Source organism: Schistocerca serialis, chromosome 8 (genome assembly GCF_023864345.2).
Source record: "Schistocerca serialis cubense isolate TAMUIC-IGC-003099 chromosome 8, iqSchSeri2.2, whole genome shotgun sequence".
Taxonomy (NCBI): domain Eukaryota; kingdom Metazoa; phylum Arthropoda; class Insecta; order Orthoptera; family Acrididae; genus Schistocerca; species Schistocerca serialis.
In genome coordinates this window covers 238,496,183-238,515,547 of record NC_064645.1, presented here as the reverse complement: position 1 = coordinate 238,515,547, position 19,365 = coordinate 238,496,183, and the positions used below count along the sequence as shown (strand labels likewise).

Below are 19,365 nucleotides of genomic sequence, written 5' to 3'. Positions count from 1 at the left end.
ATGTGAGTAGACAGGAAAGAAGTGGTGGTCTTCAAAAACTTTTAACAATGCATGGCTGTTCGTGAACCCTAATTTCATAATTACAGCAGTGACATCAAACATACAAGCTGTACTCTCACTTGTTCTAAAGTAGCTCCTTGAGAATTTATCAATTCTAAAAGTGTTCAGTTTCAATATGAGGAACATTATTGACATTCCAAAGAATAATTGAGAACAAGCAGTAAAACTAAATTTTCACTTATCCAATATGTCTCATCGTTCTAGTTGATAAAGCATAAGCACACTGCAATTACTTTGTGAATTCCTTTCTTGAGAAGGCAGGAATCATCCAAACAAAGTGGCTTGTGGTGTATGCTGTGATTAACCCAACTTATCACATTTCAGGCCAGTTGAAATTTCCAATGCATCACTGCACCAACCATCCTCATTCATTGAATGATGTGAGGAGGATCACCATTGAAGGTTGTGTCAGGCTTGAACAGAGTGAACATTGTTACAATGTGTAAGATGGAGCAACACAGTACTAAATGTCACCCAGCAGCAGATTTTAATTTTGCAGATCCGCAAAGATATGCACCTTTGAACAGTGAAGTATTTTTAGTTTTGTGTGCCTTTACTCTTGTTCTGTGTCCCCTTTGAATATAATTTAACACATGTTCACAGATAAAGTCACCAGACCAAATATTAAGTGCCACCTTAAGAGAAAAGTCATGTATACGTGCCAATTGGTCATATGGAAATGGTTAAGTAGGATGGGTGACTGTGGATAAGTGATGTAATGGCAGAAAAGAGGTATTGTGTTTGTATATGTATATGACCCCACAATGAATGCAGTTGCCTGCTTTGTTGGTGCATCAGTGCAGCCTGTCCAACATGACTACAAGGAATGGTATATCACTCACAGCTATGAAATGTGGTCAGGGATAGAAGATGAGGGATGGAGGAGTGGGAGGGGGGGAGGGGGATTGTCCTATATATACATGGCGCCAGCCCACTGCCGGTCAGTACATCAGCGCACCTGATGATGGCAACGTGGTCGATTGCTGAAATATTGTGTCCTATGCACACTCATACCAGGCTGTTCACCCAAGATTTATTTCATCGTGTATGTCATTGCTTGTCAGTTACAAACCTGACAGCAATTGCTGTTGCCTGTGAATGCAGGTCCATCTGAACAAATATCCCAGCAAACACTACGAAGGTAGCTGCACGCTTCTGACATCTCAAGTCAACTCCCTCGGAAAAGTCCATTATCCATAGGGGCACATAAAGTTGCTCATCTTCAGTGTGCCAAATAACAGAGAAATTTGACAGCAGTTGACTGGCAGTATGTAGTGTGATCCGCTGAGTTGCAATTTTGCCTCTTTTTCAATCAATGTAAAGTGTTCAGTATACTGTCAGTTCAATGAAGCATTTTGCCCTGTAGTCTGTGAGGGGTGTAGTGCAGTTCGATGTTGTTTCTGAGGTTCCTCTCATTGAGATAACTGTATGCATGAATCAGGACGTTTATTTCAATATTCTCGGTGACCAACTGTTATCCTTTCTTCCACATTTGAATAATGAGTATGCTGTAATCATTCTATTCCTATAAGATAACAACAACCATGTTCATAGCTGACTGTTGTAGGCACAAATAAGAGGAGTGAGTAAAGGATAATGAAACAAGTGAATAATCTTAATAAACATAAGTCTTGAAACCAATGGTTTCCTTGATACTGTGTGTTGTGATTGATTCCATAGCCACATCCCCAGCAATCCAAACTACAGATATGCACTAGAGGACAAATACTTTACAACAAGTGTCCAACATGACTATTGCTTATGTGAAGGTGGACTTCAGCACGTCTCCTCATCAATGTCTCTACATGTTCAAAAATCCCAGGTGTGTTTCAAATACACTGACAACCATCTGAAATGCTTTCCCAGTGTTCAGTGCCACTATCAACAGGACTGCAATACACCAAAGCTTTTAAATATCCCCACACAAAAGATCCAATGGGTCCAAGTTGGGAGATGTGGGAGGCCATGGCACAGGTGAGCCACAACCAATACACTTGCTTTTGGAGATTCTGTGGAATCCTGCCCACTCTTATCTTATAGGGTGTCTAGGAAGCTGTTTTCTTGGATACAAGCAAATCATATTAATGGAGTTTATTACAGTAATTGAGTTGACAATACTTAAACTTTTGTTTCTACATGATGGGTTGCAAGCAATTGGCGACATGCAAATAATCAATGTCCTTTGATAGATACAATTTCCATGCAAGCTCATCACGCAGGTTCATATGTCACTGCTATCGTTAATATTCTCTGTGGCTCTTCTAGTACAACTTTTCTAGTCCTCTCTTCTAGTGCCAGTCTACTAGTGAGGCCACAGCTACATGGCATGATGCTTTCATTCTTTTCATGTAGATGCCATTCCTACCGTGGTGACATCCTAGTCAGCATGCTGTTGGCTGACGTCTTCTCACAGCCCTCTCTGCTGTATTATTCTTGATCTTCGAGCCAGAGCTTATTGTTACGCCAGAACAGATTCGTGCTATGTGTTCTCAAGCAGCAACATGGAAGAGTGCCAGTGTACCGTCATGCATGTGTGACATACACATCCGTTCACCAAAGGGACACCATCTGATTAGTTGATCAGCTTGTGCTTTAGGAAGTTAAGGTCATATAGCTAGTGAGTCAGCCAGTTAAGAAAAGTGGTCATATCAACTGACCACCAACGACACCTGCCCAAATATTAATGGTAAATCTCCACTGGTAGCACGTGAGTTCTAATAAACCCAAATATGTGTGATGTGGATGTTTGTAATACCTTTTTGGGTAAAGAATGTTTCGTCTGTAAATAGCACGTGCACAAGGAATAGTGGATCATTCCCACTTTGTTTAAGGCTCCATTGGCAGAAGGTAACCAAGATTGAAAAGTCAGGTGCAGCCTGGGCTTGCAAACTGTCCCTCGAGTAATAACTGCTATTTGGTGGAGAGTGAAATGGGTTGTGCTGTAACAATCCATTTGGTACTTGTGCCCAGCATTGCAATCACTTATTGTAACACATGCACACCTCCTTTCGTCGTGTTGACTCTATTCTTGGTCTACCTGCAAGTTTCCATGTTGAGTTTAAATGAACCAGTCCTAAAATAGCTGCTGATAGGATCTTGTGAACACTTTGCTGTCTGGCTGTCTTCTATGAGGGCATGTCATGATCCAATCGAGTTGTCTCCCAGGCTTTGCCATTACCACACCCATGCCTGAAATGGATGTCAGCCATTTTTTCATTTGAAAATGAGTGTATAGACATGGCAACCCCTTCAAACGCTATGAGGGGGGCTCAAATGAAAACCTTGAAAGTACTGTTACCAGTTATGTAAGGACTGCCCTACAGGTGGCAGCATGCTACAGACAAGCGAAACGCTTCCACAATACCAATTCAAAATAGCAGCCCCGCTTGCTACATGCTCGATGGAAGAACGACGTTCTGTCGAATGTTGTCTGGGCAATGAAGGTACAAAACCTACTGAAATCTACTGCCGAATGGAGGTCCAGATGATGATGCATGTCTGGCATTGCAGCAAGAGTATGAGTGGAACAGAAAGTTCCGAAACAGCGTGCCTTCTGCGACAGACACCCAGCGTGCAGATCAGGCACATTGCATTGTGACACTGGAGCCTACTGCAGCAGTTGAAGCCGCTGTGATAGAAAATCATCGTGCGAGAGTGGATGAAAGAACCGCAAATGTGAACATTAGTCATGGTTCAGCACATCATTCATGAAGTGCTTAAGCTTCGCAAAGTGTCTGCACAATGGGTGCCACGAGAGCTAACTCCAGAAGTGAAAGAGCAACGCGCTGACATCTGTGAAGAACTTTTGCGGCTCTCTGAAGCAAAAGGTGATGGCTCCTTCGCGAGAACCGTTACAGGAGACGTCATCTGGGTACACTACCACCAACATGAGAGCAAGCCAGGAATTGCGCCATTCCTCATAACCAAAACCAAAGGAGTTCCGGATGCAGCCATATGCAGGGAAGGTTCTGCTGACTCTCTTTTGGGATGAACACAGCATTGTCTTGGAACGCTACAAGGCTGGGGAAGACAACATCACCATTGTGGTATATTCCAATACGTCAAAAAATCGGCTTTGGCCTGCAGTAAGATCAAAGAAACGTGGACTTCTGACTACAGGTGTCATTTTGCAACATGACAATGCTCGCCTCATATTGCCCATGAAAGATTTGCAAACATCGATGACCTGCACTTTGATACTGTGCCACATTCGTCATACTCTGCAGACCTCTTACTGAGTGATTACTACGAGGCGTGTTTTTTTAAGTAAATACCGTTTTGAAATTAAAAAAAGACGTGCTAAGATATCTCAATAATTTTATTTTTACATGAAAGCCTGTGCCTTAATCTACTTTTCTACACGATTTCCGTCAATATTGAGGCACTTGTCATAACGTTGTACCAGTTTTTGAATATCCTCCTCATAGAAGTCTGCCGCCTGACTTGGTAACCACTGCATCACCACTGTTTTGACTTCGTCATCGTCTTGAAGACACTGACCGCCCAGGTGTTTCTTCAAGTGCAGGAGCAGATGGTAGTCACTGCGCGCAAGATCGGGGCTGTATGGAGGACGATCTAGAGTTTCCCCTCGAAAAGATGTGATGTGATCTTTGGTCTGATTCGCCACATGCGGACAGGCATTGTCTTGCAGCAAAACGATGCCCTTGCTCAACTTCCATAGACTGTTGCTTTGATTCTGGTGTGACGTAGGCCACCCATGTTTCATCGCCCGTAACAATTTGGCTTAAGAAATCATCACCGTCGTTGTGGTACCGCTCAAGGAAAGTCAAACTCTAAACGTTTGGTTTTGTGCACATCCGTCAACATTTTCGGTACCCAACGTGCGCACAATTTTCGGTAATTCAAGTGCTCGGTCACAATGCCATACAAAACACTACGAGAAACAGTAGGAAAGTCATCCTGCAAGGAGGAAATCCGTCTGTTTTCTCTCACCTTATTGTCCACTTCCTGCACCAAACTTTCATTAACGACCGAAGGGCGCCCACTCCGTTGTTCATCATGCACATTTGTGCGACCATCTTTAAATGCTCTCATCCATTTTCTTATCATTCCATCACTCATAATGTTTTCTCCGTAAACTGCAGAGATCTCACGATGAATATCGATCGCTTTTAAACCTTTAGCACTAAGGAATCTTATAACAGCCCGTACTTCACAGTCGGCGGGACTCACGATTATCGGAGGTATCTTAAACACTCAGTACACAACGTAAACAAGGAAGAATCAGACTGTAATGGCGTCAATGCGTAGATTAAGGTACAGGTTTTCATGTAAAAATAAAATTATTGAGTTATCTTAGCAGGTCTTTTTTAATTTCAAACTGGTATTTACTTAAAAAACACGCCTCGTACTTGTTTGGACCACTTCAAAGAGACAATGGGAGAAAACAAATTTCGTTCCGATGATGAGGTGCAGCAGACAGTGCACGACTGGCTGCACACACAATCGAAAGAATGTCAGAGGAATTCGTGCATTTCCTACGCGCTGGAGGAATTGTGTTGGACGCCAGAGAGACTATGTCGAAAGACGATGTACTCCACTTTTGTTCTAAAAAAATATTTAAGTTTTCATTTGACTGCCACTCGTACATGTACACATTCCGTTTGCTGCCTCACGTTGAATAAAAAAATTTAAAAAAGTTAGTGTTTCATTCGACTCAACTCGTATATGTGCACGATACATTTCCTTTTCACTGTGGGGACAGGTACCTGGAAGATAAAGCCATGTTTACACTACATAGTCATTTTTCACTTATTACCGACACGGGCCGAAACTTGAGCTATGATAGATTGGTTCAAGATCACTGTTTATTTCACATTAATGAAAGTAGCGTACCGATCTAACAGACAGCGATATGCCAGCAGCAAAGCCACAGCGTAAACGTAGCATTAGGTATTAACAGTTTTGTAACATTGGCATGACTGCACGTGTGCATACGTCGTATCTAGGAAACTACTGGTTTCTGGACCTATGATTTTTAGGATTATTTGCTTGTTTTGCCCCTTTATTTGTACCAATAATAGTCAAACACTCTGTACACGTTCTTAGTTTGACAGACTCTCTGTCGCATGTAGACTGGCCCGCTTAATCCCATAGGAAATGTCAGGACTATCTGAAACAGCGGGTGAAACTTATCAATGAATATCGCACCAATGTAGTAGCCCTGCGGGATCTATTCATCAATGAGTGGCATCAGATGAGTACGGCAAAGTTGAAGAAACTTATGGACCCTCTTCCTCGCCAAAAAGAGGCCATTACCAAGGCTGGAGCAGTTCTACATGATGTTTGCGTGATATCTCCTACAGGTGACTAGTTTTTGTGAGGTTTGCTTATGCATGTGGTAAAAAAAAGGGAACCCGGCGATCAGGCCTTCGAGATCATGCGATAGTTGTGTCATCCTCAGTCATTGATCATCAGAGGCGGTATGGAGGGGCAAGGAGTCAGCACACCGCATTCTCGCCTGTTGCCGAAGTTTTGACCTTGGAGACGCCATCTCTCAATCAGCTACCTCCTCAGTTCGCATCAAAATGCTTAGTGGACACCGCTCGAGTTCTCGTATCAAGGAAAAATTCCTGCCAGCACCAAGAATCGAGCCCATGTCCCCCACATGACGGTCTGTCGTGATGGCCACTCGGCTATGGAGATGGTGTAAAACGTTTTTTTAGTACCTTTTTGGCACAGGGGCCATTACGAGAACGGCTCTAGAGGCCGTTTCAGGTCTTAAACATCAATGATGTACATATGCAGAGAGAAGCGATGAATGAATTTTTTTTTTACCAAGGCCGGGATTCGAACCCAGGTCACCTCCTCACTGCTCAGACTGCACGGACTACCCTAGCATGTGTTCTTCTACAATCCAAATTCCCATTCATGCCTCAGCCGAATCAGAATTCCCCTTAAAGTCGAACAGCACTGCAGAGGCTCTCCAGCTGTACTGGAATAGCACCTTAGCATCGAAAAAACGGAAGATGCAGCCTGAAACTCAGGCATAGGTGCTTTTCCAATGTTTCCAGAGACCTTTTGAAGTGTCAGATATCTATGATGTATACATGCAGACTGAAGTGACGAATGAAAAGTCTCAACTTGTGCCAAGGCTGGAATTTGAAACCACGGCTCCTGCTCACTGAGCAGACGCACTAACAACTACGCCACCCTGCCACAGTGGCTTCGCACAGCTGCACGGACTATCCAGCTGCGCCTCCCTCCTCAATCCAAAGCAGAATGGTGTAGTGGTTAGCACATTTGCCTAGTGAGTGGGAGATCAGGCCAGAATCCCTGCCTTTTGGTACAAGTTCCCATTCGTCGCTGCAGTTTGCATACATACAGAGGGGCCCAAAGAAATGTATCGACTCTTTAAAAGTCCATAACTTGCAAACTAATTGACGGAGTTGTCTCGTTTTTGGCGGAAGTGTAGCTTAAAGTCCAACTTAAAGATATCACTGTAGGTGTTCGAAATGGTCACCATTAACATCCACACACAAACGATGCCGCCGAACTGCAGCACGAACTACTGACTGCAACGTGTTCAGTTGAATATTTGCACACGAATGTACGATGGATTCTCGAAGTTCATCCAATGTGGGTGGCTTTTGTCGATAAACGACGTTCTTTAGTGTTCCCCACACGTAAAAGTCCTGAGGAGTTAGGTCTGGGGAACGTGGTGGATACTCCACAGCACCTCTACGGCCTATCCATCTTCCTGGTAGATTTTCGTCGAGATACGCCATAACACGATTTCGGTACTGGACTGGGGCACCATCTTGATGAAAGTAAACTCTTCCGTCTCCATACAAGTCTCGGATGGCAGGTAAAATGATGTCTGAAGCTTCTGAAGGTACACCTCACTGGTAACTGTGCCGTCAAAGAAGAATGGCCCAATCAAGCCCCGGTAAGACAACCCACACCACATATTTACTCCTGGCAAATTCACGGCTTTGTCTACATGGACGTTCGGATTTTCGGCGGCCCAGTAGAGGCAATTGTGGCGATTTACTGTACCATTGAATTTGAACTGTGCCTCATCAGACCCCACAATCATGTCTACAAACTCTTCATCGTTGCGCACTATGTTAGTAAATCACTCGCAGTACTCCATTCTATGATCTGGGTCGTCATCGTTCATTGCGTGTAGCAATCGTGGGATGTAGCACTTCCACTTTGCTGTCTTCAAAATTCGCCGAACACTTGAGCGACTCACTCCAGTTTCATGGGCACACTGTCTCATAGACTTCTGTGGTGAGCGAGTGAATTGTTGTAACACACGACGGAAGTTAGCTGGACTTGTTACTGTTACAAGTCGTCCAGATCGTTGTTTGTGTACACCTTTAACACAGCTTTCGGCTTCAAATTTGTCATGAATGCGACGAATCGTTAAACGTGTTGGTGGCTCGGTTTGATACTCATTTCGCCATTGCCGTTGAACCTCATTAATGTTTTCATACTTAAAATACCACTTCAAAACTGACTTCTTTTCATCGAATGTAAGGCCGGTATTACACTATCAAATTTCTATGTCAATGATTTGATCAAAGATGTGATCCAATATTCCGTCACATATATTTGACAAAGATCTTTGACGTAGCGCTAGAAAGGGTATTACACTCTCATCCAATTTTTCGTCAAAGTTCAAGATGGCTGACAACAACAACTTGTTATTAACCACAGCAGTTGCATGTACCACAATTGCACAGTGTGCACATGCGCAAGAGAAGCGGGGGAAAAAAAGGAAACACACCTGGGTGAAACTGTGGGTTTTATGACTACACGATAAAAGCATTCAACAAAACTTGTTACGTGAGCTTATAGTGGAGGGCGTCAAGTCGTACATCAATTACTTAAGAATGGATGAGCATACATTTCTGTATGTGCTCAGTGAAGTGTATCCTCATATCACAAAGCACAATATTCACTTAAGAACTGCCACATCTGCAGAAGACAGGCTCACTGTAACACTGATTCCTTGCTACAGGAGAGGGTTAGGTTAGGTTAGGTTAGGTCAGGTCAGGTCTCCAATCTTCGTAATCTATTTTTGTATTCAGTGTGCCTCACATTGTAAAGCGCCTCATCAGCTTCGTACATCTCTATTAATTTTGTAGTTGTTGGTACACACCGATTGTATTTGCCTGCAATGTTTATAAAAACACTACAGACGACAGAGTGCAGCGATGCTAGCGCTCCATGTGGTAACATGTCACATTGCAGTGAACAGAAGACAAGCGTCTTCTTTGATCAAATCTACAGTGAGGCCCTAGATTTGATCAAATATTGGACGACATTTGACAAAGTTCCCTATTACACCATCAAATATCTTTGACAAAGATATTAGACAAAGATATTTGACAAAGAAATTTGATAGTGTAATACCGGCCTTACTCGAGTAAATATGGCTGGCGCAAGGCTTAGGCCGGTATTACACTATCAAATTTCTTTGTCAAATATCTTTGTCCAATATCTTTGTCAAAGATATTTGATGGTGTAATAGGGAACTTTGTCAAATGTCGTCCAATATTGGATCAAATCTAGGGCCTCGCTGTAGATTTGATCAAAGAAGACGCTTGTCTTCTGTTCACTGCCATGTGACATGTTACCACATGGAGCGCTAGCATCGCTGCACTCTGTCGTCTGTAGCGTTTTTATAAACATTGCAGGCAAATACAATTGGTGTGTGCCAACAACTACAAAATTAATAGAGATGTATGAAGCTGATGAGGCGCTTTACAACGTGAGGCACACTGAATACAAAAATAGATTACGAAGATTGGAGACGTGACCTGACCTGACCTGACCTGACCTAACCTAACCTAACCTTGTCCTGTAGCAAGGAATCGGAGTGTTACAGTGAGCCTGTCTTCTGCAGATGTAGCACTTCTTAAGTGAATATTGTGCTTTGTGATAAGAGGATACACTTCACTGAGCACATACAGAAACATATGCTCATCCATTCTTAAGTAATTGATGTATGACTTGACGCCCTCCACTATAAGCTCACGTAACAAGTTTTATTGAATGCTTTTATCGTGTCGTCGTAAAACCCACGGGTTTACCCAGGTGTGTTTCCCTTTTTCCCCTAGCTTCTCTTCCGCATATGCACACAGTGCAATTGTGGTACATGCAACTGCTGTGGTTAATAACAAGTTGTTGTTGTAAGCCATCTTGAACTTTGACGAAAAATTGGATGACAATGTAATACCCCTTCTAGCGCTACGTCAAAAATCTTTGTCAAATATATTTGACGGAATATTTGATCACATCTTTGATCAAATCTTTGACAAAGAAATTTGATAGTGTAATACCGGCCTAACTAGGTGCAACTAAGAACAAAACACTATCTGGCGACTGTCATCTGACAAAACAAAACAACGCAATACAACGCTCGTGTGGCGATTGCCGGAACTACAAACTATTACACTACCAAAGACGAGACAACTCCGTCAATTAGTTTGCCAGTTATGGACTTTTAAACAGTGAATACATTTTTTGGACCCCTCTGTATATCACAAGTGAAGATAAGGTACCTTGCAGAAGCGGCAGGCTGCTGAGGGAGAGGTATCGCAGGCGCAGGAAGGCCGCGTTCTTCGGGAAGAAGACGCTGCGCAGCAGCTTGTTGCCGTCCAGGACGAGGACCTCCAGGCTGGGCAGGCGGTCTCCCGTCAGCTGCGGCGGCACCGACTCGAAGCTGCAGCGCGACGCCTCCAGGCGGCGCAGCGACGGGGCCGACAGCTCTGCCGGCAGGGACGACAGGGGGTTCCCCGAGATGTCCAGCTCCTGCCGGCGAGTCGTCTGGCTCATCACCACAGCTCACAACTGCATTATCCGTGACCAATCAACATCTGCATCTCCCATGCATGTATCACTACGTTAACATGTGACATAACTTCCAGTAGACGAGTACCTAATTTCAGTAACTGTTTTTAAGGTTCCGTACCTAACTTGGTAAAAACCTTATAGGATCACTCTGTTGTCCCTCAGTCGGTCTGTCTGCGTACAGGATGGTCCATTGGTAGTGACCGGGCCAAATATCTCACGAAATAAGCATCAAACGAAAAATCTACAAAGAACGAAACTCGTCTAGTTTGAAGGGGGAAACCAGATGGCGCTATGATTAGCCCGCTTGATGGCGCTGCCATAGGTCAAACGGATATCAACTGCGTTTATTTTTTAAATAGGAACCCCCATTTTTTATTACATATTCGTGTAGTACGCAAAGAAATATGAATGTTTTAGTTGGACCACTTTTATCTCTTTGTGATAGTTGGCGCTGTATTAGTCACAAACCTATAAGTACGTGGTATCACGTAACATTCCGCCAATGCGGACGGTATTTGCTTCGTGATAAATGACCTGTGTTAAAATGGACTGTTTACCAATTGCGGAAAGGGTCGATATCGTGTTGATGTATGGCTATTGTGATCAAAGTGCCCAACGGGCGTGTGCTATGTATGCTGCTCGGTATCCTGGACGACATCATCCAAGTGTCCGGACCGTTCGCCGGGTAGTTACGTTATTTAAGGAAACAGGAAGTGTTCAGCCACATGTAAAACGTCAACCACGACCTGCAACAAATAATGATGCCCAAGTAGGTGTTTTAGCTGCTGTCGCGGCTAATCCGCACATCAGTAGCAGACAAATTGCGCTAGAATCTCAAAAACGTCGGTGTTGAGAATGCTACATCAACATCGATTGCACCCGTACCATATTTCTATGTACCAGTAAGTGCATGACGACGACTTTGAACGTCGTGTACAGTTCTGCCACTGGGCACAAGAGAAATTACGGGACGATGACAGATTTTTTGCACGCGTTCTATTTAGCGACGAAGCGTCATTCACCAATAGCGGTAACGTAAACCGACATAATATTCACTACTGGGCAACGGGAAATCCACGATGGCTGCGACAAGTGGAACATCAGCGACCTTGGCGGGTTAATGTATGGTGCGGCATTATTAGAGGAAGGATAATTGGCCCCCATTTTATCGATGGCAATCTAAACGGTGCGATGTATACTGATTTCCTGCGTAATGTTCTACCGATGTTACTATAAGATGTTTCGCTGCATGACAGAATGTCGATGTACTTCCAACATGATGGATGTCCGGCACATAGCTCGCGTGCGGTTGAAACGGTATTGAATAGCATATTTCATGACAGGTGCATTGGTCGTCGGAACACCATACCATGGCCCGCACGTTCACCGAATCTGACGTCCCTGGATTTCCTTCTGTGGGGAAAATTGAAGGATATTTGCTATCGTGATCCACCGACAACGCCTGACAACATGCGTCAGCGCATTGTCAGCGCATGTGCGAACATTACGGAAGGCGAACTACTCGCTGTTGAGAGGAATGTCGTTACACGTATTGCCACATGCATTGAGGTTCACGGACATAATTTTGAGCGTTTATTGCATTAATGTGGTATTTACAGGTAATCACGCTGTAACAGCATGCGTTCTCAGAAATCATAAGTTTACAAAGGTACATGTATCACATTGGAACAACCGAAATAAAATCTTCAAACGTACCTACGTTCTGTATTTTAATTTAAGAAACCTACCTGTTACCAACAGTTCGTCTAAATTTGTGAGCAGTATGTTTGTGACTACACTCCTGGAAATGGAAAAAAGAACACATTGACACCGGTGTGTCAGACCCACCATACTTGCTCCGGACACTGCGAGAGGGCTGTACAAGCAATGATCACACGCACGGCACAGCGGACACACCAGGAACCGCGGTGTTGGCCGTCGAATGGCGCTAGCTGCGCAGCATTTGTGCACCGCCGCCGTCAGTGTCAGCCAGTTTGCCGTGGCATACGGAGCTCCATCGCAGTCTTTAACACTGGTAGCATGCCGCGACAGCGTGGACGTGAACCGTATGTGCAGTTGACGGACTTTGAGCGAGGGCGTATAGTGGGCATGCGGGAGGCCGGGTGGACGTACCGCCGAATTGCTCAACACGTGGGGCGTGAGGTCTCCACAGTACATCGATGTTGTCGCCAGTGGTCGGCGGAAGGTGCACGTGCCCGTCGACCTGGGACCGGACCGCAGCGACGCACGGATGCACGCCAAGACCGTAGGATCCTACGCAGTGCCGTAGGGGACCGCACCGCCACTTCCCAGCAAATTAGGGACACTGTTGCTCCTGGCGTATCGGCGAGGACCATTCGCAACCGTCTCCATGAAGCTGGGCTACGGTCCCGCACACCGTTAGGCCGTCTTCCGCTCACGCCCCAACATCGTGCAGCCCACCTCCGGTGGTGTCGCGACAGGCGTGAATGGAGGGACGAATGGAGACGTGTCGTCTTCAGCGATGAGAGTCGCTTCTGCCTTGGTGCCAATGATGGTCGTATGCGTGTTTGGCGCCGTGCAGGTGAGCGCCACAATCAGGACTGCATACGACCGAGGCACACAGGGCCAACACCCGGCATCATGGTGTGGGGAGCGATCTCCTACACTGGCCGTACACCACTGGTGATCGTCGAGGGGACACTGAATAGTGCACAGTACATCCAAACCGTCATCGAACCCATCGTTCTACCATTCCTAGACCGGCAAGGGAACTTGCTGTTCCAACAGGACAATGCACGTCCGCATGTATCCCGTGCCAGCCAACGTGCTCTAGAAGGTGTAAGTCAACTACCCTGGCCAGCAAGATCTCCGGATCTGTCCCCCATTGAGCATGTTTGGGACTGGATGAAGCGTCGTCTCACGCGGTCTGCACGTCCAGCACGAACGCTGGTCCAACTGAGGCGCCAGGTGGAAATGGCATGGCAAGCCGTTCCACAGGACTATATCCAGCATCTCTACGATCGTCTCCATGGGAGAATAACAGCCTGCATTGCTGCGAAAGGTGGATATACACTGTACTAGTGCCGACATTGTGCATGCTCTGTTGCCTGTGTCTATGTGCCTGTGGTTCTGTCAGTGTGATCATGTGATGTATCTGACCCCAGGAATGTGTCAATAAAATTTCCCCTTCCTGGGACAATGAATTCACGGTGTTCTTATTTCAATTTCCAGGAGTGTATTACAGCGGCATCTATCACAAAGCGAAAAAAGTGATCCAACTAAAACATTCATATTTCTTTACGTACGACACGAATATGTAATAAAAACTGGGGGTTCCTATTTAAAAAACGCAGTTGATATCCGTTTGACCTATGGCAGCGCCATCTAGCGGGCCAACAATAGCGCCATCTGGTTTCCCCCTTCAAGCTAGACAAGTTTTGTTCTTTGTAGTTTTTTCGTTTGACGCTTATTTCGTGAGACAATTGACCCTGAATATTGGTGAGTCATTGCAGCAACACGCCATACCATGGCCCGCATGTTCACTGGATCTGACGTTCCAGGATTTATTTCTTTGGGGAAGTTGAAGGATATTTGCTATCGTGATCCACCGACAACGCCTGACAACATGCTTCAGCGCATTGTCAATGCATGTGCGAACATTACGGAAGGCGAACTACTCGCTGTTGAGAGGAATGTCGTTACACGTATTGCCAAAAGCATTGAGGTTGACGGACATCATTTCGAGCATTTATTGCATTAATGTGGTATTGGCCGGCCGGGGTGGTCGAGCGATTCTAGGCGCTACAGTCTGGAACCGCGCGACCGCTACGGTCGCAGGTTCGAATCCTGCCTCAGGCATGGATGTGTGTGATGTCCATAGGTTGGTAAGGTTTAAGTAGTTCTAAGTTCTAGGGGACTGATTACTTCGGAAGTTAAGTCCCATAGTGCTCAGAGCCAACGTGGTATTTACAGGTAATCACGCTGTAACAGCATGCGTTCTCAGAAATCATAAGTTTACAAAGGTACATGTATCACATTGGAACAACCGAAATAAAATGTTCAAATGTACCTACGTTCTGTATTTTAATTTAAAAAACCTACCTTTTACCAACTGTTCGTCTAAAATTGTTAGCCATGTTTGTGACTATTACAGCGCCATCTATCACAAAGCGAAAAAAGTGGTCCAACTAAAACATTCATATTTCTTTACGTATTACACGAATATGTAATAAAAATGGGGGTTCCTATTTAAAAAAAACGCAGTTGATATGCGTTTGACCTATGGCAGCGCCATCTAGTGGGCCAACCACAGCGCCATCTGATTTCCCCCTTCAAGTTAGACAAGTTTCGTTCTTTGTAGTTTTTCCGTTTGACGCTTATTTCGTGAGATATTTGGCCCGGTCACGATCAATGGACCACCCTGTATAAGCTGACTCGCTAGAAGAGCGCAGGCGCCAAGGGTTAAGGCTGTAACGTCATCGTAGACGAATCATAGAGCACGGCGACATGCAGTGCACCTGAAGATTGCGAGCAGATGTCTCGTCGAAATATTGTGCAGGTTCCACAACATTATCCGACGCGACGCCCGTGGACCATTGAAGTACTTTACATTTGTCGATTTCGTTCTCTTAAGACCGAGATGTTGAGCTGTATCAGCGACGAAGTCCTGAATCCAATCACGGATCTGATCCGATTCTCGGTAAGCTCGTATTTTATTAGCGCAACTGTATCGAATGCCAGCCGAAAGTCAAAGTAGTCGTCATCTACTGGTCGCCGCTGTCTACGGTACTTCGAACCTCATGGGCGAACAAACCGAGTTTTCCAAGCTCACTGTTTACAGAGCCTATGTTGATTTTTATGGAAATTTTCGTTCTCCAAAACATAATAATGCGTGAGCATATAATACATTCTGTAATTCGACAAAAAACTAACATGCCTGTAAATAAGCGTATTTGTCCATGAAAAATGTAATTTCATGATAAATAAGATCTATGCCAGACCGAGATTCGAGTATAGGCCTTTCAAAGGTGGATAAATGCGAGATAAAGCCTAAAACCAAGAGGAAGCAGACAATAGTATATGATTAAAAGATTAATGGCAAACATCTGAAGCCTTTCATATCATTTAAATATTAGGTGGCAAGAAAACCTCCGGACAAGTGCGAGCAGGACTCGATCCCCGAGGGCTCCGTACAAACCTAATTTGTGTATAAATAGTTTATCCATTCCAGGAGTCGACGATTTTTGCTTGTTATCTATTTGGATACTGGCAAGTTATCAAAATATGTGTCATAAATGGCAGCACCATTTGACTGCATTAACGCAGTCGCTTAAATTTTTTACATCGCCAAGGGGTCGTAGACTTGAGTAAGTGAACTGATACGTCTAACCGCCCCTGAGAAAAAGGGTCAAACAGACAGACAGACAATAAAGTGGTCTTATAAGGCTTCCGTTTTCACCGATTGGGTACAGAACCCTAGAAAGCGATATGAAATGGGTATGAACACGATACATCGCCAACAGGGAATGTGAATGGAAGATTTATATTTTTTGGAGGGTTCTGGGACAAGCAGAGCGTCTGTGAAGGGCATCACTTACAAGTGCACATGCCCACTTCTATTTCATTTTTGTTACAATCATAATTACCGATTATAATCTAATCTCTCCCCTGATCCTTATATTTTCTTTTGTTTACCTTTCTCTGTTAGTAATTCACATCACGCGCCTCTTCACAGTGCGTCGAGTATCCCTGAGTTACTAATGATTTTCACAACAAAAGTTCAGTTCTTGCATAATACAGCGCAGAAAACTGTATATTCTTTCAGTTGTCAATGTACATCCGAGAGAACATTTATGATGGCTGTACACTTCCCGAAAGTAAAAATTGGATCTCAGAAGTACTTTCAAAAGCACTTTCTGCGAACAAACACGTCGTCGTTTCTACGAAAACATGTGAAAATATTAATCGATTACTTGGCTACCACTCGTCGCGAGGTTGCCAACCAACACAAAATTTACTGTTCCCTGCATTTCGTGTTGTTTTCACTACATACGTTTATCTGTTCAATTATTGAATGACCCCGTATTAAGCCTGATATGACAGTTGATTGGCCGGCCGGAGTGGCGGAGCGGTTCTAGGCGCTACAGTCTGGAACCGCGCGACCGCTACGGTCGCAGGTTCGAATCCTGCCTCGGGCATGGATGTGTGTGATGTCCTTAGGTTAGTTAGGTTTAAGTAGTTCTAAGTTCTAGGGGACTGATGACCTCAGAAGTTAAGTCCCATAGTGCTCAGAGCCATTTGAACCATTTGACAGTTGATTTTATCACTGTAGTGTGTTTTCTGCACAATACATTTACGACAGTTATGGAGTAGATTAAGCTTGGGATCCATCATCTAAATACACTTCCTCTGAAAAAAATGATGCCCGTAGAAGACATGGCCAGATGTCATTGTAGCATTGTACATGTAAGTGATTAGAACTTTAATTCTCTCTGACAGGTAGAATGGCCACCACAGTGTATCATTATTTCTCGTGTTTAGTATTGTTGCAAGGGCTAGTAGGGTATATAATGGGCGTGAATAGATGGCACGTACTCATTGAGATGGCGTTATCAGCACCTGATACAGACTGAAAAGGGCCTCATTGTTGGTCTCCATTTGGCCGGCTAGTCTGATAGTGCAATACCCACATTTGTGGGGCAGTCCGATGTGACAGTGGCCTGACAATGGACTGCGTGAGAACGTGAGGGCAAGCTTGTTAGGGTTCGTTACCACGATGGGACATCTTTCGGTGTGTAGCAGGTGCTGATATCACTGTCTCAAATGAGTACTTGACATCTCTGTGTCCTTCATAGTGATCACTCAACATCTGACACTGTTCACTCCCCTCATATACCGTTCCAGCCCTGGTAACAACACTAAACACGAAGAAAGTCAGGTTGTGGTCGAACGCGTCATACCACCACAAGGGAGGACCTCCATAGTGCACCAGGCACATCGAAAATCTTTCGTGTCTCTGCCTGCCATCCCAAAACAAATAATGGACTTTCTGCAACATTCTGTGTCATCTTGCACCGTTAATCAGAGACTATGAGCAGTCGGAATAGGGAATTGCCTCCCCGCGTGTAGGTTAGCATTAACATCACAACACAAACGGCAGTGTTTGGACTGGTGTCACTATCAGGGAGCACGGTCTGCTGATGAATGGCATCGCTATGCTTCGCTACGCATCGCTATGAATCGCACATTTGCAGTGCCCCAGATGACCATCAGTGGAGAGGATGGAGGTGATTTGGGAGGAGGTCCCATTCTTCCAGTGTTTTGGAGAAGCACAGTGATGTTACTCCTGGTATTGGGTGTAACTTTAGGCCATGACTGACGGTGACTTCAAGAAGTCTGATGGCATAACAGTACATCACAAAAAATGGTTCAAATGCCTCTGAGCACTATGGGACTTATCTTCTGAGGTCATCAGTCCCCTAGAACTTAGAACTACTTAAACCTAACTAACCTAAGGACATCACACACATCCACGCCCGAGGCAGGATTAGAACCTACGACCGTAGCGGTCACGCGGTTCCAGACTGTAGCTCCTAGAAGCGCACGGCCACTCCGGCCGGCTAACATGACATACCCTCTCAAGCTGTGAAGGTTCATTTCCTTTCCTCCTCCCGTTCAGGATACGTCACTTTTTTTATCAGATAATGTAGGCTGGGATCTGGGAGTTTTGAAAGAACTATCTCCAAATGTGGACACCTTAAACTGTTGGCGTCGGACTTACCGGCGACTGGGAAGAGCTGACGCTGTGTGGACACTCACCACGAGATTGTGGAGCCCGACCCCGTCGAGGCTGGTGATGGCGTTGTCGGGCACGCGCAGGATGGTGGCCAACGGGAAGCCAGCCAGCAACTGTTGCACCTCCAACAACCGGTTGTTGCCTGCCCGCACGTCGCGTACTGACTTGGGGCCACTGCCCACCACTCCGTCCAGCATGTTGCCCGATACGTCTAGCACCTGTCGGGGCGACCACAATGGTATACAATATGTGTTTCCTATCCAGTACCAGACCGTGATAAATAAGTAATCGAGCTGTGCTGTATAATCAGGTGGTTGTAGACGGTGCTTCCGCTACATGGGCACTAACTGCAGGAGACGATCCTTCAGAGTATAAAGAGCTTTTAGGTCATTTGCACTTTTAATCAAAAATTCATAATGTTTAGACTATCTGATCAAAAGTATGTGGGCACCCCTATTTAATGTAGAGTTCGTCACTAGATCTCAAGAGTGGTGGACTAACCAGTATAAAAGGAGGCAGGAAGTACTGTGTTGTCAGTAGAGAGGCATTAACTACAGCAGTATGGGTCACTCAGGGAAGCTTAGTGGTTTTCAATGTGGACCAGTCATTGGATATCACGTGCATAACTAATCAACCAGGTACGTTTCAACCCTACTAAAGCTACCCAGGTCCACTGTCAGTGATGTCACTATAAGGTGGAA

General features: G+C 44.9%; 1 protein-coding gene across 1 annotated transcript in view; it reads right to left on the bottom strand.

The window, feature by feature from the left end:
- Positions 1-19,365, bottom strand: part of LOC126416948 (toll-like receptor 6) — a 166,934-nt gene that overhangs the window by 18,870 nt on the left and 128,699 nt on the right. Inside the window, exons 6-7 of the mRNA XM_050084828.1 lie at positions 18,688-18,882; positions 10,596-10,845 (exon numbers count right to left, since the gene is read on the bottom strand). Of these exons, the coding sequence (XP_049940785.1) occupies positions 10,596-10,845; positions 18,688-18,882 (445 nt within the window). The remainder of the gene's footprint in view (positions 1-10,595; positions 10,846-18,687; positions 18,883-19,365) is intronic.